Raw genomic sequence first — 25312 nt, forward strand, 5'->3', positions numbered from 1 at the left:
CTGACGTCACTGTGGCTGGAAAAAGATCCTGCAAGAATGGGGCCAATGATGACTGAAGAGAATCGTTCAATGTGACAGAAGTGCAACACTTCCGCAAATTGCTGCAGATCTCAATGCTGGGCCATCAACAAGTGTCAGCGTGCAAAACATTCAACAAAACATCATCAATATGGGTTTTCAGAGTTGAAGGCCCACTCATGTACCCTTGATGACTGCACAACACAAAGCTTTATGCCTCGCCCGGGACCTGTCAACACCAACGCTGGACTGTTGTTGACTTGTTGTCTGGTCGGACGAGTCTCATTTCAAATTGTATTGAGCAGATGGGCATGTACATGTATGGAGACAACGTCATGAATCCATGGACCCTCTGTGTCAGCAGGGAACTGTTCAAGTTGGTGGAGGCTCTGCAATGGTGTGGGGCATCTGCAGTTGTTGTGATACTGAGCCCCTGATATGTCTAGATATGACCCTGACAGGTGACACGTACATAAGCATCCTGTCTGATCACCTGCATCTATTCATTTCCATTGTGCATTCTGGTGGACTTGGGTAATTCCAACAGGACAATGCAACACCCCACACATCTAGAATTGCTACAGAATGGCTCCAAGAACACTCTTCTGAGTTTAAACACTTCCGCTAGCCACCAAACTCCCCAGACATGAACATTATTGAGCAAATCTGGGATGTCTTGCAAATCTTACAGATTTATGGACAGCCCTGAAGAATTCATGTTGTCAGTTCCCTCCAGCACTACTTCAGATGTTAGTTGAGTCCACGTCACATTGTGTTGCGGCACTTCTGTGTGCTTGTGGGAGCTCTTCAGTGCCTAATGCCACATAAAGTCTTCACACTCCAGTTAAGAACTGTAAAAGTTCTTTCAATAAATCATTTTACTTTCCCACGAATCTGCGTTGCCATCTATTTTTGCCATAGCTGTTGACTACTCCTATTTGGCCCTGTGACAACACTATATAGTTGCAATGTGCAAGCAAGCCACCTCATAACAGCAAACTTTGGTGGTAACTGTTTCTCTTTCTGCCAAATTTATATGTTTAATGCCAAGTGAATTTGGTGAACACAAATCCCATTACCTTCCAACAATAAAATAATTACACAGGTCCATGTAAAAAGACAAAAAAAGAGTGTTAATGTGATTTGCAATTCTGTCAGAATTGAGTCAGACGTTCAGAATAATGAGAGACAACAGATTACCTCTTGGTACGCTATTGTTAAACATAGTTTAAATTACCTTGCAAGGGTACACTGCAAAGGAAGAAAGAAAGGAAGATTAATGTTTAACAAAGATTAATGTTTAACATCTGTAAAATGCAAGGACATTAGAGGTGGAGCACAAGCTCGGACTGTTTTTAAATTTATCTTTGCTATCCATCTGTCATCTTATGTCATCAGATTTGTAACCATAGAGTTTGGTAGGAGACTTATTTGCCCTTTCTTGAGCTAAAGCCAGTGGCAGTAATGTGTAATCAATGTATTTTTCCCACTAATAATGTAATTAGGGGCGTTATTATTGCTTATGGACTGTAAGCATCCCTATTCAGAGAAGGGAGTTAATAACAAAAGCAGGCAACTTCAACACCCTGTAATACTTTTACAAGCAAATGTGTGGGGATATATAGTGCATAATAGTAATGTCTTGTCATTCTCCTGAGCTCGATATCTCTCATCTGTGGGCGGGGACCCACTGCTAACATAGTTTTCCAATCAGACTGAAGTAGGGCATGGAGATTTGCTTGTTCACGGTTATGGAGTCATCAGTGGGTGTCCGTAGTGTGTGCAGTGGCGCAGTACAAAACATTGTTTTCTATTGCAAATTATCTGGTACAAGGTATGTTCCATAAGTAATGCAACACAATTTTTTTAATGAAAGAAGCTTGCTTTTGTTCAGGATTCCAGTACACCATTTTATTCCCCAATCTTTTGCTTACACAACCCTATTTTTTCCTCATAATCTCCATTCAATGTGATAGCTTTACACAACCTTACTGGGGGTGCCTGTATCCTGTATGCCTGCATTACCACTCTCCTAGCTGAGATCCGAGCCAACACACTACTGCATCAATAACCTTTCCGTCATCCATGTACTGTTTCTTGTGGAGTGAATCTTTCATTAGACCAAACAGATGAAGTCAGGAGATGAAAGATCTGGGCTGTGGGGTGGATGAGAAAGAACAGTCCAGTGAAATTTGGTGAGCTCCTCTCAGATGTACAGACTTGTGAGGGGCCTTGTGTTCTCATGGAGAAGGAAAACTTTGTTTGCATTTTTGTAACAATGAGCATGCTGAAGTTGATTCTTCAGTTACCTGAGGGTAACACAATACACTTCAGAGTTGATCATTGCACTATAAGGGAGGACATCAAACAGAATAACTCCTTCAGAGTCCTGGAAGTCCAGTGCCATTACTTCATCAGCTGATGGTGCGGTTTTGAACTTTTTCTTCAGAGAATTGATGGTGTGGTGCCACTTCATATAATTGGCACAATCAGGCTCATAACGCGCATGCAATTCTGCATGGGTGGTCCGTCGTTGACCTTTCTGGTCTTCTGTTACGAACCCTGTAGGCATACAACTTTGCGTACCCCAACTAGTGGACAAGTGGGTCAGCACTACCAACAGAGATGTCCAGTTGAGCAATGAGGTGTTTGGTTGTGGTCCATGGATCACCTTGAATGAATGTGTCCACATGTTTCAATACTGTAGTAGTCACAGCTATGTATAGCTGGCCAGCACCTAGGAACTGAATAGGTTTCCATGACCTTACTGTTATGATGACAGATGCTTCATCTAACAGCTCACCAAGCTTTTGTTTACTGACATATCTCCAAAGACATTCTAGAAGTGCCTGTGAATATCCGTGATGCTCTGGTTTTCCCCAAAAGAAACTCAATGGCCGCTCTCTGCTTGGAATACATCTCTGTGACAGATGCCATTTGTAGGCTGCATATAGTGCCCTCATGTGTCGGAATTTCATGAAACTACAAGGGCCAAAGTAGAAATAATCAACAATGCCCCACAACAAATTCCGCATATTTGTCAACTGAAATTAGCCAAGAAAAAAATGTGTTTCACTTCTTATTGGACATTGTGAGTGATCGAAATAATATTTTACAGTGGGGATCAATGACTCAAGCAGGGCAGTTTTCAAGACACTGCTTTCATATTCAGGAGGATGGAGTTTGCTCTGCCCAGCCATCTCAATTTTGGTTTTTTGAAGTTTTCCTAAATTATTTCAGGGAAATGCTGGGATGGTTCCTTTAGCAATGACACAGCCAACTACCTATCCTGCCCTCATAAAACGTACTTACAGATTTTGTGTGAATGTATATTAGAGCTTTTTTTGTGATGAAAAAGCTATATCATTGTGAGATGATACCTGGATGAATAAATAATTAAATTCACCCTGTTCTGTGCATCCCATGATGAAAGAGAAATTCCAGACTTGTAGAAAGCTTTAAGTTACACATTAATGAAGTTAAGTAGCTGTTGAAACTGCATTAGCAATTAACTAGACTTAGTTGATTTGATTTTTATTGAACTATAGTAAATAATTTGTGCTTAGTCAAATGAAATAAAATGAGTTACACTAATTTGGAACAAGCTGTTGCTTCCTCAGTTATCTTTCACAGCTGTCATTTATTTCTTATTGTTAGCTTAGTATTTACATGACCAAATTGATATTTATCATGCAACAGTTATACGTCACTCATGAGAAGAGAGACTGGTTTACAATTAACATTGTCACTTGTCACACGTCTAACAGAGATCTTCAGTTCTTGAATATTAATAATCAGATAATTTGTTGTAGCAGAGGCTAAGAAGGTATGTTTCTGATTTTCTTCTGAACTTACACGAATGTTAAATTTCTTGCTTTATGTCAGCTTGTTGAAGGCCACCACAGCAGAATACAGAAAACAGTCCAAACTCTTTTTTTAAAGAGGTAAAGGCTTTGCAGATTTTTCTCCATCCAGTTTTGTGTTAACAATGATTCATCTCCAGCTGATTTTTATTAGTAGTAATAAATGCCAACAATGAGAAAATATATTTGGAAATGGATGCAAGAATTCTAAGATCTTTGAGTAGATCTCTGCAAGAAGTGTGGTTATCAACAATACTTTACAAGGTAACCTTACAACTTATTTTATCTGATGAACACATACTTATGATGCACAACCCAAGAAAATAATATAAGAAGACAACTGTGAGCAAAAATATCCTAAACAAGCCAATGTCAATGTCTTCAAGTCAACACAATAAACAAATTGAGTTTCTTGATTAATTTATCTGAATGTTGACACCATATTGACTTGTTAACTAGCTGGACCCCAATAAAGTTTAGTAGCTGTCTGCTGTGAGCTGGTAATGTACTCCTCAAACCACAGTGAGGTGCATAACAGAGAGTAGGTCTCATTGTAAGGTATGAGGTAGTTGTGTATTCCTAAAAGTCACCATTCAAAGCCAGTTCTTTAACTTATGCGTTGTAGGTGACCCAGTGCTTTGACTCATAAGCTTGTGTATTCTGCATACTTTACAGCGCTTTTTAATAGTCTATTAAAGTCATTGGAATGTCCTTTATAAAGTTTCGAAATAAGTGTCGACCAAATTGTGAGTTTAGTTTTATTCCAATGGTCTAATTTTCACAATCACAAAATATACAAACATGATAAAGTTTGTTGTTTAGCCCTTCAAGGGCTTTATGACGTCACATATAGCTATCTGTAAAGAAGCCCTTACAAAATCCAAACTGAGAGGCAATAAGAAAGTTACGCTGTGAAAAATGATTTAGTATGTTATTGTACATCACTTTCTTTTAAATAACTGGTAGAAGTGAACTGGAACTGTAATTAGAGGTGACTTACTTTTTTTTTATTTTTATAGATTAATGTCACTGCTGGATATTTAAATTATTTAGGAAATATGCCTTGACTCAAAGACTGACCACAAATATAACTCAACTGTGGTCTAATCTAAAAGCTGTAAATTCAAGTAAATACCTTGGAATAACAATTACGAACAACTTAAATTGGAAGGAACACGCAGAAAATGTTGTGGGGAAGGCTAACCCAAGACTGTGTTTTATTGGCAGGACACTTAGAAAATGTAACAGATCTACTAAGGAGACTGCCTGCACTACACTTGTCCGTCCTCTTTAAGAATACTGCTGCGTGGTGTGGGATCCTTACCAGATAGGACTGACAGAGTACATCAAAAAAGTTCAAAGAAGGGCAGCACGTTTTGTATTATCGCAAAATATGGGAGAGAGTGTCAGAGAAATGATGCATGATTTGGCCTGGACATCATTAAAATAAAGGCATTTTTCCTTGCAACAGAATCTTCTCACTAAATTCCGATCACCAACTTTCTCCTCCGAATACAAAAATATTTTGTTGACACTGACCTAAATAGGGAGACATGATCACCATGATAAAATAAGGGAAATCACAGCTTGTACGGAAAGATATAGGTGTTCATTCTTTCTGCACACTATACGAGATTGGAATAATAGAGAATTGTGAAGGGGATTCGATGACCCCTCTGTCAGGCACTTAAATGTGATTTGCAGAGTATCGATGTAGATGTGATTTTATCAAGTCAGTTCAAGGTATTAATGATCTGCTAGAACCACTGCCATATCCCGAAGAATTGCTGCTTTTCAGCAACATTTTTTTTTTTTTTTGTAATATTCTGAAAGGTTTTTGAAATTAATGTTATTGGCTGGTGTAAACAGCATCATCTCATGAATTTAATGTAAGATTTACATAAGGCTGTTACTTAGTAAGCACAATTTCTGCTGCTTCTACGAGAAGGTAATAAATGAAAGAGGTGGCCTACAATATGAAATTAACATTTATGTCACAGCTATTATCTGGTAACTCAGTTTTGTCCACCTCACTGTTATCATTTCTTCAACCCGGGCTGAGTTTGTGTTCTGCTTGGGGTGTTTTATATTTTGTGTCTAATACATGGTCCCCCTCTCCCCCAACAGACTGGAGGATTTCACAACACACGTAATTATACTTCTTCTCTTGATTACATGTATTCTGAATTAGGAAGAGGTTTCTCACACCGGTATAAGATACTTTAAGCCCATGTGGTATCCATCCCTTTTCCCTGCTTCTGTTTAGTTGTACCTTTGTTTGAGGCAAAAGCAGGACTTAAAGAATGTTTAGGAAAAAGTTAAATTTTTGATCACTGCTGTCTGATTTCTAAATTTCTTTCCAGTGTTCTTCCCGAAAATTATTGTTAAAAACTGCGACTGAGCCCTAGTTTCAGTTTAACCTATGTTCTATCATCAACATTTGACCTTAACACTCAAATACTGGATTTATCATCACTTCTAGACCTAAATTGCTAAGAAAAAACTGTCAATGGCTTCTGCACTATGACTTCCAATTTAGGTTGTGAACTTCACTATGGGAAATAATCCAAAGCTGGACATAATCAGCTCTGTGTTCATCAGTACCACCAAACCAAAAATTAATAGGAAAGTCACCACAAATAACTAGTCCCCAGTTCAGTCTACAGAACATCATCAAGGTGCCCTCTAACTGTTTTATGGGACTGTCAGTACTACCATGTACATGTTTTTAAATCGATGGTTGGGGCCAGTCAGTCCAAAAGCTGTTCAGTATAATATTCACTAATCTGCAGTCACTGGGACGTAATAAAAATTTTTGCATATATGGGTACTTCCCCTCTTCTTTTACTAACTGCACATTGTATGATAGTACCTTGCATCCATCTACATGTATCTGTTCAATTTCAGTTATTAGCAAGTGAGATTCTGACAAGCATAACACAGCATTTGTACTTTTGTTTCCCTGTCTTACAAATTCATCATTTTTATTTATAAAACTCGCTATGTGTTCATGGAAAATACTAAATGAACATTATTTTAGATTTACTCCGATGGCTGTAGATTTTCCCAGCATATACTGCTGATGAAATCCTCTCAAGCTTTCATCTGGGTTGCTGCACTGAAACTGTGTGAACTTTTGATTAGTGTCATACTCATCATCATCATCTGGAAAAAATGTCGAGATTATGCAGGCATCCCATATATATACATCTGACCAGTGGCCGTCTCTCACCATCCCTTCCCCCTAGTGAACTGTGGTGGGGAGTGCGAACTACTGTTCAACTCTCAGTTGTTCAGATTACCTGCATAATCTTGACATTTCACCAGAAGATAATGAGAGAGACACTGGGGGGGGGGGGGGGGGGCACTCTGTCTGTTAGAATTTACCTGGAGGGAAGATGATGATTATGATGGTGGTGGTGGTGGTGGTGGTGGTGGTGGTGGTGGTGATGATGACAGAAGACGAATGAGGAGGAGGAGGAGAGGAAAAAAGTCAAAAGTTTGTAAATCATTGAGACAGGTTGGATACTGCTACCGTCAGACTGGATGTTGGTAGCACTTATTCAAGCAAGTAGCCTCTTTATTACAAGCATTCTGATGTAGAACAATCTGCATTTGACACAAATGAATGAGAGATGACACACAAGCATATCCAAGCTCTGCATTAACACTTTCCACAAAATACTTCATACATGACTTGTCATAACATTCAAAGTGTGCCGTGATCGTCACAGCAGTGAGAAGTGCAGTCTCAACCTGGAGTCGTCTAATTGGGGTTACAGTCCAAATTGTTGCCTGCAGACTAAGATATAATAGCATGATTTTTTCCAAAGCATAAATCTTTCTATTCCCTATCACTTGACTCAAAAATATTTGGTAATCAAATAGTTCTGTACCACTAAACATTGCCCTTATGACTTCCTACCTAACACTGAGACCTTCTCAGTTCTTAAACATTACCTTATCAACCTTAGCTTGCGTCTTATACCATTTACTGTCAAACTGCTAGTGAACTAGTTGGGTTGCCTGAATACTTATGTCCACAGTCTCCTAAGAAGGGAAGGCATTGCAGACTGAGACTATCACTACAGTTAGCAATATACTAAGTATACTGTGATGACATATTTAAATTACCCAACAGTTGTCCACAAAATGATGAATGAGAACAAAATATCATCCTTACAGTACCCTTTTTTGTAAGGAAAATTTTCTTGCTTAAGTATGAGTTACTTGGGAATACTGAACAAAAATAAGCAAGGTATTTTAACTAATCATTTTCACTCTCAGATATTTACAAGGCATTAAATACCTTAATGGGGTTCTTTGGAAAGCTCCAGGGCATTTTTTTAAAATTAAACTCTAATTTTTGTGTTTATTATTAACTTGAGTCAGTCTACAAAATTTATAACTGATGTTGTAACCTTTTGTCATGAACTGAACCTTTTTATATTCCTTTTTTATTATTTTAAGAGAGCATTTATACAAAACCAGTCAATACTTTTTATCAAGCCATTAACATCACTTAAAAGTTCCAGGTTAGTAGACCATGATCAATGCATAAAACTTTCTTCTAACATTTCCTCTCCAACTGTGGGAGACACCTTCAGAGGTAAAGTGGTGAACTGCAATCAGAACTTGAGGGAGTGCCAAATACACGGGCAGTGTAGAGGGCACCACAGCCCATCATGAGATGTCAGCTATGAGATTATTTTTGGTAATGCCAACATTCTCAATTGAAAGTAATCGATCGTCACTCTTCTGTTGCAATGTTGAAATCCAAATTTGGTCTAATTTAACCCTTCCTCTTTTCCATTAAAAATTATTATGGTGTTTATAAATCTCAATAGCCTCTCTGTACATATGCACATGATGATGCAATGTTTTCGATATGACACTCATCTCAGTGAATTTTATTTCATGATCACACTCTTGGTAAGATATTCTGCTACAGCGGATTTATCTGTATGTCCTAGACAGCAATTCCTCTTGTGTTCAACCAGATGGGTGTCAACACTTCTTTTTGCGATACCAATATAAACCAATCCACAACTACAAGAAATTTTATATAAGCCCTGTGTAGCCTAAGCGTTTCGTACATCTTTTGCTGATCTTAAACATTCTTTTATCTTCCTGGTGGGTCTGAACGTAGCAACATAAGAGTGATTTATTACTTTCAATTGAGAATGTTGGCATTACCAGAGAGAGTCTCATCGCTCCCTCGAGTTCTCGTTGCAGTTCACCACTTTACCTCTGAAGATGTCTCCCGCAGTCAGCGAGGAATCATTATGAGAAAGTTTTATACATTGACCACGGCCTACTCACCTGACAGTTTTAAGTTATGTCAGTACCAGTCATGAAAGCTTACACTGTATGATTACTTGCATTGTCTTTTGCTTCTGTATTTCTCCTAGGATTAATTATAATATCTGTATCAGCTTTAAAATGTATGAATGCAGCTTTTTTAGTGTTAAATGGTAGGTAATTTACATTTAAAAAACATAGTAACAACAGAAGCTTTCTTATTTAGTTACTTTCTCTCACAGTTCATGGCCTGATGTAGGCCTTTCTAGTTGATATCACTTGAAAATGCAACATGAACTACGAGTCCATTCACTAACAAGTATGTATTTACTAGCTCGCTCTTAGCTTCACCTGTGCAAAGATTATCATTACAGGTTCTGCCACCCTCAACAACACCTGAAGGATGATTAATTATTGAAATAAAACTGTATGGACCAAATCATATTTCCAGGTCAAATTTTTTTTTATTATTATTATTATTAATATTTCTTTTTTTAAAAACAGAAGTCACTACAAAATCTATACTGAATTCACTACAATTATTAATTGTTGGTTATTACCCGACAGATAACATACTAAAAATCAGGATACCAAGAAAACGCCTGCAAGTTTTCTAGTAACAATTTGCATATAACTAAAACAGGCATTTACATTTTATAGCATTAGCTCACAATCACATGTATCTATGTGCTGATTAATGAAAAAAGTACTTGTTTTATTTTTCTGTTATTGTAACACCTTTTAAAGATGTGGCATTACTACTCTACATGAGGAGGAAGCCAATGCACAACCGTTTATATCTCGCTTTTTAATCCCTGCCATGACATGGTATTTGGACAGACACAGAACTAGTAATTGTTCCTTCAAACATCTTTGTGTTTGGTGCACAATGAAGAGTGATACATTTACTGTAAAGCTACTTCTTAAGTGAATCTAATGTAATACAATGTTTTACCTTATTGGTGAATTATTTGGAGTCAAAAATTTTTCTCTGATTTATGTTAGAGCGCAAAACTAAAGACATTTTCAATTGTGACATTTTCTTGTGAGAAAAGAAAACTGTTTGGTGCACAATGAAGAGTGATACATTTACTGTAAAGCTACTTCTTAAGTGAATCTAATGTAATACAATGTTTTACCTTATTGGTGAATTATTTGGAGTCAAAAATTTTTCTCTGATTTATGTTAGAGCGCAAAACTAAAGACATTTTCAATTGTGACATTTTCTTGTGAGAAAAGAAAACTTTGAAAATTTCTGTTGTAGCTCTCTGCATGTGACAATTTCCAAACAAATGTCACTGTAAATCTTATTAATGGTGTACAGGATAAAATTTTTCACATTTATTTTTCATGTAAATTGTCTGAGTTAGTGTTGGCACATAAACAGTTATCCATAGAAGGCACGAAAGGATATATGTACCGTACCAGATCTAAACTGCAAAGGCAGTGTGATGACATACACCTTACACTACATTTTTGCATTACTGTGGCAGGAACTGAACCAAAACTGAGCAATTATGACATTAGACTGTCTTGTATAAGCTGTAAGTAAATCAAAATAGAAAGGTCAACATGTAGCCATACTTATAAATAAGTTTGTTCTTTGAATGTAATAGGCCTCATTACACATCACAATGATTCATCTGACATGATACTAAGTAACTAACTAACAGGAAGGACAATCATCACGTTATAGTTATTTCCAATTGCCAGTCCCAAACATTGTCATCATTTTCTCCAGACCAAATTGCATGTATTGTAAATTAATTAAACTTAAAACATACATTCTTCAAAATGTCGGGAGGTGATGAATGTGCTGTGACATTAGTTTTCGGTCTGAATATGACTGTTGTGAATATATGAAATGTAATTTTCAATTACTTTTATATGACTCTCAGGAATGAACACTTTATAAAGAGAAAATCTATATTGCTGGTGAGAGTGTTTCTGCATTAAAATATCATTGCTTTAAGAGGAGAAGTTAATGTCATGAGCCTCATTTATTAAAATAATCTCAGTTTGTAAAACAAGTTCCTACACAAAATAATTTTCATTAAAAATGAGCATTTAAAATAACTACAGATCACTGATCTAGGGCCAATTTTAAATCATTCCAACAATTTGAACATGCTCCATTGCAAGAGCGCACATGTATATAGTTGTGAATAAAGCTAGAGCAAGTGGAATGTGAAAACTTTCAACACAACATTATAAAGGGCATCATTAAAAAAAAATCAATGTATAGATACACAAAGACATGAGTCATGCCCAAAATGTTTCCATGTGGCAAAGCGTAGTTAAATATTTTAGTGTGTGTATAGCAAAGAGAAAGAAAATGAGTAATTTTAGTCAAACAGTAATGCATCTGGCTCAAAAGAGGAAATGTGCTTCCTACTATGCAGATATAAAAACAAGATATTACATTGAGAATGAAACTAATAAAAAATAATTAATTTTGCACAGAGATTTGTTCCAAGAAAGTTCCAAACAACATTTTAGCAAAACATAGGTTAAACACAGCATACGAGAAAATTGAAAGGCAAATTTTAAACCTTTGTCTCTTGATTAATAAAGAATTATTTATTTGAAATTGTGGAGTCTGTTATATTGGACACATCCGAAAAGTCAGACATCACATGGGATCTGCAGCAGTAATATATATTATGTAAAGTGAAGGTTGTCTGGGAAGCAGGGAGAAAGGGAAGGACATAATGAATTCCTTCCATTTCCTTTCCTTTCTCCCCTCCTCCACCTTCAATTTATATATAGAATCATTTGTCATAAGTCCACCCCTGATAGCTGAGTGGTCAGCGAAACAGAATGTCAATCCTAAGGGCCCGGGTTCAATTCCCGGCTGGGTCGGAGATTTTCTCCGCTCAGGGACTGGGTGTTGTGTTGTACTAATCATCATCATTTCATCCCCCATCGACGTGCAAGTCACCGAAGTGGCATCAAATCGAAAGACTTGCACCCGGCGAACTGTCTAACTGACGGGAGGCCCTAGTCACACGACATTTATTTTTATTTGTCACAAGAAAATTGGTACTGATAACCAAACCAGAAATCCTTAAAAATTTACATGTTTCTTAACCATAATTCACAAAACCATTTTATTTATTTATTTTTGATATATTTACAGAAGGGTTTCACAGTAAATAAAAACTAATGAGTACTTACTATTTTATATGGGCTATTTCCTGCAGCCATTTTTCTTCCTCTGCTAAGTTCTTCATTTAACAGGTTAGTATATTGATTTCATTATTAAGACCTAATCATCTGTGCTCCTTCTCCTTTACACTTGTCATCCCTAAGTACTTACCTTTGTTTCTTTTTACTGCATGTGTATCCAAGGTGAAAGACCATATTTCTTTAGCTATTCAGCGGAGTCATAATGTCATATGTTTACTACTATTTTTCAGTGCTCAAAGCGATTTCCTTTATCTGTGCCACAACAATTGCGGTTCGGCCCTCTAAAAGGCAGGTGGGCAGGGCCAACGGCTTGGGCAGGGGGGCAGGGCCGAAGGCTTGGGTGGGGGGCCAGGATCGAAGTGTTGCCTTCGGAACAGGGCCGCTGGCTCACGGAAGGGGGGGCGGGGGGGGGGGGGGGGAGGCAACACTCTGGGAGGCAGAGGACGACGCTCTTGAGGGGCAGGGGCCGACGCTCTTGAGGGGCAGGTGCCGACGGTTTTCGGGGGCAGGGGCCGACGGTTTTCGGGGGCAGGGGCCGACGGTTTTCGGGGGCAGGGGCCGACAGTCTTGGGGGGCTGCAGCCGACAGTTTGAGGGGCAGTGGCCAACAGGTAGGAGGCCTGCACTGACTGGTTGGGGGGGCAGGGTCTGACGTGTAGGAGATCTGCGCCGACTGGTTGACGGGCAGGGGCCTACGTGTAGGGGATCTGGGCCGACTGGTTGGGGGACGGGGGCTGACGTGTAGGGGATCTGTGTCGACTAGTTGGGGGGGCAGGAGTCGACGTGTAGGGGATCTGCGCTGACTGGTTGGGGGGCAGGGGTCGTCGTGTGGGGATCTGTGTCGACTGGTTGGGGGCAGGGGCCATCGTGTAGGGGGAGACTCGGGGTTGGGATGAGGGCTGAGAGTCGAGGGGGGATGGATGTGTGCCAAGAGTTGGGGGGGGGGGGGGGGGATGGATGAGGGCCAAGGTTTGGGGGCAGATAGATGTGGGCCAAGTCTCAGGCGGGGGGGGGGGTTGTGATGGATGAGGGCTGAGCGTCGGGGGTGGGGGATGGATGAGGGACGAGCGTTGGGGGTGGGGTGGTGTCCTGGGGTTGTTGGAGTAAGGGCGTAGAGGGGCGAGTGAGGGCCAAGAGTCAGGATGGGGGTGTGAGGGGCGGGAGTTGGGGTGTGAGGGCCGAGATTTGGAGGGGCGTGACGGCCGAGTGTGTGGGGGCGACGGCCAAGTGTGTGGGGGCGACGGCCGAGGGGTGAGGGCCGAGTGTGGGAGGGGTGAGGGCCGAGTGTGGGAGGGGTGAGGGCCGAGTGTGGGAGGGTGAGGGCCGAGTGTGGGAGGGTGAGGGCCGAGTGTGGGAGAGTGAGGGCTGAGATTGTGAAGGCTGAAAGTGTGGGAGGGTGAAGGCCAAGAATGGGAGGGCGGGCAAGATTGGGCAGGGCGAGGGCCGAGAGAAGGCGGCCGAGGGCCGAGAGTGCTGGTGGTGGAGGGAGGTAGACCTGCGAGGGGGTACGGCCACGGTGGGGTACGAGTGGCAAGAGTTGAGAGTGGGGTCGTCAATGGTGGATGGACAAGAGAAGGGTGGGAGGGATGTGAGGAGGCAGGGAGGGCTGAATGGGATGTCTTGGGAATTGGTGTGGGGCCTGGAGGGGGGGGGGGGGGGGAGCGATTGGGGGGGGGCCAAGGGAGGAGGGTTGAGAGGGGGCTAGAGCTTCATTACATGTAATTCTTTATAATTGGACCCAATATTACATGAGAAAATAGTGCTTGGACTGCCTAGATTCAAAAATTGAAGATTCCTGTTAATGGATGACTAAATGTAATTTTTATTGCAAGAATACGTATGTTCCTAAACCATACAAATAACAGTCTATCAGTTATAGAGTGGTTATATAAAAGTTAAGGATAAACTGTAGTTATTTATTAATCATGCAGCTTGGAGATTATTTTATTAACTACATTCAAAAACTTAAAGATTCTTCTTAACTACGTGACTAGATGTAGTTTTCAAAGCAAGCAGGTCTCTATTCATACAGCATAGAAATAAAAGATAAGTGTGGTGACGTAATTGTTCAAAACAATTGAACAAGAAGCCACTTCTTTTATCCAGAAGCTTTCCAGCTAATTTTATATGTGAAATATGAAGTAAGAAGAAAACAGTTTCTTAATGCAATGCTCAGATTTAAATTCTAGCAACGATTTCTCTTTATAAATGCATAGTTAGATTAAGTGCAAGAAGATGGGAACAATGCCTCAGTTTCCCAAACATGATTCAGAAGTTCTGACAAAAGTGTGTCCTGTCTCCTAGAAGTGTTAACTACAAACTAGCCACGAAACTGTTAAACAGAATTGAAAAATAAATTAAAAAAGAAATTCATGCTGAAAATCCTCAAAGATTGTTTACAAATTTCCTTTGTAGTTGCAATCAAGTAAAATATAACTGAGGAAAACTTCCCGTTGTTCATGAAAATTGTATTATTACTGGATTGCCACAAGTTTCCCAAATGAAATTCCCTGACTTCCAGACAAGTTTTAGCAATTTTCCCTGACAAATTTTGAGACCTCACATGTAAATAAAGACACAAGTTGAAAAAATGTATGGACTTCTGTATTTTTAAATGCGTGAGCCAAAATCTTATGTAATAACATCAATATCTTTAGTTATGAACTGTTTTTAGATGGAGAAAGCAAGCCAAATGGAGTAGAGGTTTCATTAAGACCACTGATGTTATTTTATTTCAATAAAACAAAACATATTTGGTGACAAAAATACGCATTTCATTTGTGTCGCAAGACAGATTTAAAATACCTTCATTGATTTCAGACACAAGCTCACAAAAAAGCAGCCTCTTGAAAGAAGTGTATAAGGCGGGGAAAATTTGTGTAAACTAATACTATAGGTGACCGTCAATATTCTGTTATGCTCATTATTGTTGGTTATTACCCACTGTGTTATGTCTTTTATTTTACAGATTTTGTGTGGTTTTTCTTTCAAGAAATACGTGAGTACATAGCGTGCAAACTGCCAACAACTGCCACAATTTTCTTATTATTATTATCCATATTTTCTAATATATAAACTACTTTCGAAGTGTCAAAATGTACTAGAACAAGTAAAATGTTGCACTCTGCAATGTACTTGTGGTGAGACCGCCGCAATTCCTGAAATCCATTGCCCGTGGCCTGCCGAAGAGCACCACAGTCCTAGGTCCATGGATAAACAATGAAAATCCACCACAGTAGCCACACATAAACAGACCTGGCCTGCGGGCAGACAGGGGAGGCAAGATCCGATTGGCAGGACCTGCACATTAGTGGGAAATGATGGGCTTCAGATCGGCAGGCCCGATCCATTAGAGATACCTACAGAAATGGCCTGCAGTTTTGGCCTGTCATGGAAGTACACTCATGTGGCCAACTATTCATATCACAGACACCACATTGATGAAATGAGACCACAGTGATCAATCCATGCAACAGATAATTTGTGCGAATACTCTGAGCATCAATACTCATGAGGACAGGTAGCAACTCACCAAAAAATGATCGCTGAGCCACAGACAGGCACATAAAGAAAAGACAATCACACTCTCACAACTAAATTTTTGGCCACAGCCTGTGTTACACAATCACTCAGATACAACTCGTGCACACATGACTGCTATCTCCAACCGTTGTGTCAACAGTCTCTGAGAATCAAATCCAAACAAACCACTCCTCACGCCTCCCTGCCTCCGTTGGCAGCTCCTAGGCTAACGGCAAGAAATGGTGGCAGCACTGACTGCAAGCTGAGGGAATGGTAGGGAGGGGAGAAACAGTAAGAATGAGGGAGTAGGGAAGTGGCGCACATACTCAGCTGCACCCGGCCAGCAGCAGTGCATAACATCTCAGTAAGAAACAATTTCATCTATTAAGACAACAATGAGATTTTTCCAGTGGGTTTCTTTTTCCAAATTTCCCTGATAATTCCATGACATGTTTGAAATTCTCTGATTTCCAGAACTTGGGCAACCCTGCACTGGGAAGTAACAGACCCAGAAGATTATATTTCAATACATAGATTGTTCATGACAAATCATGTTAACTTCAGTGTAATTATTGTCTTTGAATGAAAGTATCATTTCTGTTCATCTTATTCCATATTTCTTTCAGTTATGTCCTGTACTCAACTGTAGCAGATTTTTCTATGTATGGTCCAAGTTTCATTGACCCATGCTAAAGATATTTCTTTCCTTAAGTTTTACACACCAATGTATATAAGAAAGCATAAACAACTGTTGTGTGGAGTGACCCACAATGTAAAAATAATTATACACACCAACTTCTTCAATAAAGTGTTTTGTTGAATACTCACACTATGAGACTATGGATGTGTGACCACATGTGAATTTTTTCAATAACACTGAAACAGTACGCACACTGTATTATTTACTTTTATTATTTTAAAAAATCATTATTGGTTTCCAACTTGAAAGGTCCATCATCAGATGGCAGTTCAAATTATATATAGAGAATATATAATTTTGTTGTTGACAATCTCATGCCGGTTCACATTAGGAGTCTTGTGTTACTGACGTCAATGTTTTATGGTGCCATATATCTTAAAAAAATATATTTCTGAAAAACTATCAACTGGTGTCTACAGCATTTCATATCACTTCAGAGAGTAAACTTTGTCTAGTGACACACACACACACACACACACACACACACACACACACACACACACACACACACACACACAGTGCTCTAGAGACTGTATTTCCATAAGTGCTGAGAAGTAACCAATTTTCATTCAACATCACAGTATCAGACACAGTCTTTCAGGAACAGGGATGTATTTTCCACCTGTGTAGCATCCCCAAGAATTCATTTGTTCATTAAGAATCATGAAGGATTGTTATAGTTTGTTACTAGGCAGGTACAAAAGAAATTCCAATTTCTTCCTTTAGCATAATCCACCACTAGTACACACAACATTGACAACATTAGGACAAAAGAGTCAAAATGAAATAACATCCCTCTATTAACATCAAAATGTAGAACATACTAAATAAAAGACACACTGTCATCTGATGATCAACCTTCGAAGTTCAAAATTGGTAAGAATTCTATTTTTGTCTGCTGTTTCCATTCTGGTAAGAAACTGAAATTCCCAAACATTCTGAGATTTCTGAATAATTTTTAATCTATCGAATGTTCTTTGACATTATTTAACAAATGTAATGCTGCAGACGTGTTATAGGATATGTAACTACTAGATTGTGCTACATACTCAGCTTCCCATAGAACAATTCAAATAGAATGCCTACTGCATTCAGTGTCTGCTAATTATTGATCACAGATTTTCCTTTACTGAAATGTGCCTACAAATAACCACAACAAAATGAAGGTAAAGTTGAAGGTCCAATACGCCCTCTCTACTAACAATCCATGTGAATTTCTTGCAAGTTTTTCAAGAAAATATTTAACTACTAGGAACAAACATTCCCCCTAGGAGGAGAGAAGATCAAACTCATGGGTAACACTTGTCAACCCCTCCTACTACACACACAGTTTTCTTCTTGTTCCATTTACATATGGAGCATGGGGAGAAAAGAACGACTGTTCAGATGCCTCTGTGTGTAATGTAATTACTCCAATCTTGTCCTTACAATCCATACAAGAGCGACACGTAGGGGGTTGTATATTCCTAGAGTCACAGGTGGAAAACAAGGTCAGAGTGGACATTACTGGGTACAGGAAAAAATTGTGTACTTTCCAAGGAAACAATCCAGTATTTGTCTTACGTGATTTACAGAGACTACAGAAAACTGACACGTGAATGGTTGGCCAAGGATCCGAATCCTGTTCCTGCTGAATGCAAGATCATTTACTTAAACACTATTCCATCAAGCTCAGTACATTACTACAAAAACCTTCCTTATTTAACACAACTTCACCCACATGAAATGGTCTCTTAGAGCAAGTAACATCACTTACAGCTTCTTTGATCTGCACATTCTACTTCATTGATTCCATGAATCATCAGTCCTCTATCATTATCTTTGCATCATTTTCCATTGATAAATTACACAGTGCACAGAAAATTCCACTATAAGCAGGTACACATTAGCAAAACTGATTGAATCTGCTTCCTGTTTAGTCCCTCTTGTTTTTGTGAATGAACTGTGAGTAGTTTGTCAGTTATGGGCTTTGCACAGCTTCATCAAATTCTCCTGATCAATTTTAATTTCTGAGAGATTAAAAGTAATACTACATCTAACATTGATAATAAATCACTAGTCTGATTGAATGTGTGGTGCTGTATTGTGTGTGAGCCAAACATTTTAAATAGAGTAAACTAGCCACTAGCATCACTCCAAAGTGCATTCAGATCTGTACCAATGGAGGGCATGCTATGTTATTACACTGGTGTTGTTCAAACGCACTTAACATTGATCACACTGATGGTAGAGGAACGATGAATGTTTACAATATGAAAATGTGTAATCTATCACAGAATATACCACCACATGCTTGAAAATGAAAGTACGATAATAGTTTCTACAAGAACATATTATACTTCATTGTTTTCACATTTCGTGAAGCAACACACACAATGGTGGTGGGGAAAGAAAAATTGATACTCCTCTTAGATTCAAGCATTAGAATAAATATTATTTCATATCACATTGTGGTATTGCAGCATGGAAATGGATACAGTTGGCAGTTGTATATCACGAAATTAAGAGGAAATAAAACTTCTCTACATTGAACTTTTGGAAGCCTTGTTACTTGCACAATTAACGTTTTTCCCACAACAAACAACGATCACTTATATAGATTTTTATGCCTGTATTGCCCTAAAAATGGCTCAACGAAGGCTCATGTTACACTTCCGTGGCTCCATCATTTAGAAACAAGTTAGAGGTTTTAACAAAGTAATGGCTATATTTTAACTCTACTGCGGTACTTAATACAACCGAATAGTGATATATCATTTACGAGCCCGTAAGGTGAGAAATTGACCACTATCTGGTTACAAAACAAATGTCTTACGTTAGTGTGTTCTTACGATAAATACTTCTAAGTGTTACCTGTGTTATTCAGAATGTGGGTCCGCAACATGTCCCCACTTGACAAATGTTTCACTTCGAAGTATTTTACAATCCTTGAAGAAATAGTACCCTTCCCGGATGCGGGGGCTCCCATAATAATTGCACGAAATATCTGTCCCCTCATGGTTGCAATTACCTTCGAATCCGTGCTAATTCTTCTATGCTGTGTCACGCAACTAAGATAATGACAGATAACAGAATACAAACAGCCCTCACATTCAACAACGATTAGTTAATTTCAACAGTGATACAATTTCCCTCACTGAAGGTCGCAACGGTTATTTTCATGCTTGTTTCTATGGCAGATTAACAAAAATACACTGTCGGGGCAAAGTGCAATTGTTTCTCACAAATATTTGGGATATAAGATGATACCACAAATATTAAGGGTATGTCCCATTATGAGAGAGTTTCAAGAATCTATTACATGTATCGTATAGTCTTCTGTTTCACTTGTACCCAGATTTTATTTACATTTAATTTTTTTGGCAACATTCGTGCAAACATATTCACCTTTCAATTTCCTGCCATATATCGCAAACATATCATCATATACAATCGATTAGATTCCGGATTTTGTGATATATTTCTTGAATCGATATGACAACAACTTTCGACAAGCAAAGAAGAAAATGAATATGGTCAAGCTCAAGGGACTATAGCATTTCGTACGAGAGCGGCAGATTTATTATTATTATCATTATTATTATTCGTTCGATCATTTTGAGAGTTGTATGAGACACGTAAAATTAAGAAGGAGTGTCCAAGCTGTTACACTCTACAGACAATTTTGCATACAAAAAGAAACATCTGTATACAATTATTTTCAGTCCTTTGTGGTGGACACGCACAGTCAACGAGGGACGCTATGCCGTTAAGTGTGGTTAACCACAACAGCGGTACAACACTGAAGCTAACATCTTATGAGACATACGCTTCTTTAGTATGTAGTTGTAGTGGAATACTAGATCCATTTGATTGCGGTACCACTGGCGATCTTTCAACACACCTTGTCACTTGATCTAAACCAAACATGAAGTTATTTTATTTTTGTTCGTATTATTATTAATAACTTACCAGATTATTAAACGTCTAACTTTTAATATTTTTGGGCCAGAATTACGAGTAATAATTTTATGCAAATAGTGTGTTTGTTCCTGAACAACATCTACCCTGAACAGCAAATAAGTTTAATAATATTATTGTGTTGAAGGTAAACCTGTGCTCGTAAAAATAGTGTTAGAGAATGTTTTACTATGTATATCATAAGACAAACTTCAATTTCTGAAAATAATATATTTTTTTTAAATTCCAGTCACTTTTATGACACTCATCTACAATTTGAAGATAAGATGATTAGTGTTTTAGGGCGCACAACAGCGAGGTTATCAGCGCCCGATTTGAAGATAAAATATTGTGGAACATTCCCACAGAGGTGCCTAACAATGGGAGAAATACACCTAAAAACAAATTAACCCAGAGATACTGAAGAAGTACCAGGAATATATTCACACTTCAAGCAAATTTTCACGAAGCTCATGAAACTAATGCAGCTTCGTTTTGGTTTTCAACACATCACACTGTATTCCACAGATCTCTATTTGCATATGCAAACGTATGTATTACCTCATTTTGTACCAGTTGCGGAATTCAATCCCTTAAGGCATGCTCCTGATTAAGGCTGAAATGTCCTATAGAGGAATCATCTCCCATTCTCTCAGGATCCTGTAGGGTCTCTGAATAGTTCTGATGAGCCCTTCACCTCAGATGATTCCATACATGGTCAACAGGATTCAAATCAAGGCTTCGTCCAGGCCGAGCCATAGCATGAATTTCGTGTTCCCACAAGAATTGCATAAGCGGAATAAGAGCAACATATTCACAATGAAATTCAAAGAATTCGATACACTTAAGAAGTCATAATCAGGAATACAATGCGATGAAATCATCTTCCGCTCACTATGAAACGAAAACGATAGGCCACCAAGTACATAATTCTGCCAGTAGATGTCAGATTCAGTACGTTGTTCTTTTCGAAACTTGTGAAAATGACGACAATCTGTTGTAACAGTCACCCTTTGGGCCAGATGATCAGGGACTGACGAGGTTTTAAAGGTGAGGTGGTGACTTTACAGTGTGTTGGAAGCTGAGCTATGGTGATAGTTTCAGTCTGACATCCAAAGATGCCAGTGAAATAGCGGTCTCTGAAATAATGTTTTATTAACAAGTTTGTTACAGCGAATACTATCTTCCTTGGTGCTCAGGAAATAGGCCACACTGTTCGCCCAGGGGTCGGTGAGAAATGCTGGACACAGTACTCAAACAGCTCTAGTTTTGCGGCAGGTCAGGGACTCTGCTTGACAGTGAGGCAACATAAGGGTGGCAGTGGGACCCCATGTGGTGACCAGTGATGCACTGTGGTGAACTTCAAGGCCTCACTGCACTCGAAGAGGGATGTTTGCTTAAACCTGTACCCACAGCATCTTTTGGATGGCATTTGTCGTGAATGTGGAAGCCTAGGTCTCCCTCAGCTTGTGTAGCGTATAGCCAGGAAAAGGGTACAGGTACAGCTTGGGAGGTGGCAATCAAATGCTCGCCAAGCAGGTAGAAGATGGCAGCTTGCAGTTGGTCAGCTAGGCTCTTCACCAGAGAAAGGCCCTGTAGGTCTGCATCTTCTATCAGTCACGGCTGTGACATGTCAGGAGCGATGGCATGGAACGACGAAGTCCAACCACAACCAGCAAACTGCACTCTCATAGTTGAAGTGTTCAGGCAGGCAGGAAACAGCACATCATGGTTCGCCAGCAGATCTAATCTGTAATTCGCGAATCTGTCATTCCATCGGGATCAGTTATGCAGACAGAATGAACAGACACAGTGAGGACGAGCTGTCCAAAACAGGGGTATCTAATGCCAGATATCACGTCAGTGTAGCAGGTTAGGTGGAAACTTACTCTCGTTTAAACAGAGGTGTCAGTGATCCAGTCTGCATTGTGGTGTCTCAAGTATAGATGGTTTTCCCTGCCTCTGCATTCATCATCAGTACTAGCACGTCTTAGAGTGGTGGAGCTTGGATATTGCATATTTTAACTCCATACTGTAGAGTTTGCAGATCGACGTTTTGGGTGTTATAATACAGCACCATTTGCACTCCCTGCAATAGTTCTGCTAGTTGTGTAGCAATGAGGCACAGGTTTTGCCCTGCTTTTGAAATACTGGCAGTCTTTGCGTGCTCTAGATTTGACTTGGTTCTTTTACTGCAATAGCTCCGAAAATTTATTAGAACTCCCGGAAACAGGGTGTTTCTCCAAGAAATTCACCTCGAATTTTAGGTTGGCGTCACCCTAGAACGACTTCACTGTGTAACAACTAACAAGAGTGGGTCTACTGCTCATTACCATTCCATTCCTTAATATCTAGTTTTAACCTCTAATTATTATAATCTGATAAGAAGCATAACCATAAGTAAGCCTAGTTATGTCGAACAGTTGGAACAACACATACTGGCACGTGGGATCCATGATGAAAATCGAAGTCGGGCTTTTTTTTTTTTTTTTTTTAGCAACAGTCTGCTCATAGGTATCGTAAAATTCAACAATTGAACCCTGAACACTCTCCTCGCGATCGCTGATTTACCCATATCAAGGGCTGCTTTTTTGAATACTTTGACGCGCAAATATACATCACCTCTTCCCATCAGACTTTCTATTCTTGTCGAAAGTCATCAGGTCAGACTTATTGGGAATGGATTACGATGCTCCAGGGTCTCTGCCGCAATTGTAAATTCCGGTGCGCCAACATGGCCTGCAAGCAGTCTTATGCCTCTTCATTGATTCGCGATAAGGTGGTGTTTCACGCACCAGACGAGGGTCTTTGGGCTGATATTTTGAAGTTATAGGACTCATCCTTCGACAGCTGTCTGCCAATCATTTGTGGGTTTGAACAGTCTCACCAGCTATAACCACCATGTCTTGATCCAGCTGTTTTCGCGGCTCGCCAGTTGCCTAGTGTTGAATGGGAGTCTCGTCGATCCGTTGGTACATTCCGTGACAGGAAGTCTTTCACCTGGCTTCCATCCTGTCCGGACTGTTTCCAGACTCACCAGTAGATGGCTTGCAACCGAGCTGGTCAAATCGCCATGGTATGTCAGGCTTTGCAGAAACATCATGTAGATGCCACGCTTCCAGCAGACACACAGCCTTGTGACGACTCGTCACCTCAGGACCAGGAAGCCCCACATTCCAATGATGGACAAGTATTCTCCATCATTCACCATTTGGATGCCCGTTTTCTCCTTACCTTGGAGGTCGCGTATATCCTGGTGGTCTTCCAAATTGACACGGCATCATCCGTTTCTATTGTGGATGGTGCCACATACCAATGCTTGGGCTCGCCAGCTTTATCGCTATATACTCGCGCCTTGTGCAGTTTCAGTAATCACTCTAGATCAGTCTACGGCGTTTTTTTTCGCACAAATCTCTTACAACGGTCGTTCCTTCACCGCTAAGTTTTTGGTGGTCGGATCTCCTGGCGCTACAAACCTTCTGGGTGTGGACATTTTTGGTCGTCTGGGTTTACCAGCGCAGGATGCGGTACAATTTGTGTCAATTCCCTCATCGGATACCCTCCTCGCCCCATTGCTCAGGAAATACGAAATGTTATTCGCATCCTCCACACCAGATGTGAAGGGTCTCACTGCGCATGTTAAGCTTCTTCCCTCTGCTGTTCCGCGTTATTTTAAGGGCCGCCCGGTCTTCTTCGCTCTCAGAGACAGACTCCAGGTGGAACTTCACCGCTTACAAGACGAAGGCATCCTTTCTCTCGTCAAGCACAGTCGCTGGGCGACGCCTATCGTGATAGTCGACAAGCCAAACGGTGCTTTACGCATCTGTGGCAATTTTAAGGTCATGGCCAATTCTCAGTCTGTAATCGATGCATATCCTGTCCCACCAGTGGATGACATACTCACACGCTAGGCGGGTTCAACCGTTTTCGCCAAAACTGATTTACAGGACGCTTATTTGCAGCTGCCATTGGACGAGGAATCTCAGCAGATCCTAGTTATCAACAGCCTATGTGGCTTTTTTCGGTACAACAGTCTCCCGTTTGGCATTGCCAGCACCCCCGCCATTTTCCAACATTATTTGGAATGCTACACAAGCTAGGTGCCCAGTGCGGCCAGTTATCTGGATGATGTCATCATCAGTGTCTCGTCTACGGTGGACCTCGGGGATAAGCTGGATCAGATGTTTCAGGTTTTTTCCAATACTAGCCTGCAGTGTGATTGTTTTGTGCAAGAGGTCAATTATCTCGGGTTCGCGATTGTTGCCCGTGGCCTACAAACCTTTAAGGAGTTTGTTGAGGTGATTCAAAACCTGCCTCCTCCCACCAATGTGAAGCAACTGCAATCTGTCCTTGGCCAAATCATCTATTATCGGCGTTTTATACCCCATGCCGCCGAGATTTCGGTACCCCTGACTGGGTTATTGCACAAGGGTGCGCATTGGTTTTGGGACATGGCGTGTGAGCAGGCTTTCACACATCTCAACTCAGCTCTCTCCTGCACTCCTTGTCTGGCCACTGATGATCCTTCCCTGCTCCTCATTGTCGCCACCAGTGCCTCACACTATGGCCTGGGTGTGCTCCTCTTGCAAGTGGTCGATGCCATTGAGAGGCCGGTGGCTTTTGCATCCAAAAAATTGACCGATGCTTAAACCAAATAGTAAAATTGAAAAGGAAGCTTTGGCTCTGGTTTTCATTCTGACGAAATTCTATGATTTCCTGTATGGTTGTCATTTCACAACGCAGACCAACCACAAACCTTTGGTTTCTTTGTTTCACCCGGA

General features: G+C 40.0%; 1 protein-coding gene across 1 annotated transcript in view; it reads right to left on the reverse strand.

The window, feature by feature from the left end:
* Window positions 1–19776, reverse strand: part of LOC126249718 (GTP:AMP phosphotransferase AK3, mitochondrial) — a 99706-nt gene extending 79930 nt beyond the window's left edge. Inside the window, exon 1 of the mRNA XM_049951399.1 lies at window positions 19446–19776. Within this exon, the coding sequence (XP_049807356.1) occupies window positions 19446–19590 (145 nt within the window). The 5' untranslated portion in view covers window positions 19591–19776. The remainder of the gene's footprint in view (window positions 1–19445) is intronic.
* Window positions 19777–25312: the final 5536 nt, after the last annotated feature.

This window comes from Schistocerca nitens, chromosome 3 (assembly GCF_023898315.1).
Source record: "Schistocerca nitens isolate TAMUIC-IGC-003100 chromosome 3, iqSchNite1.1, whole genome shotgun sequence".
NCBI lineage: Eukaryota > Metazoa > Arthropoda > Insecta > Orthoptera > Acrididae > Schistocerca > Schistocerca nitens.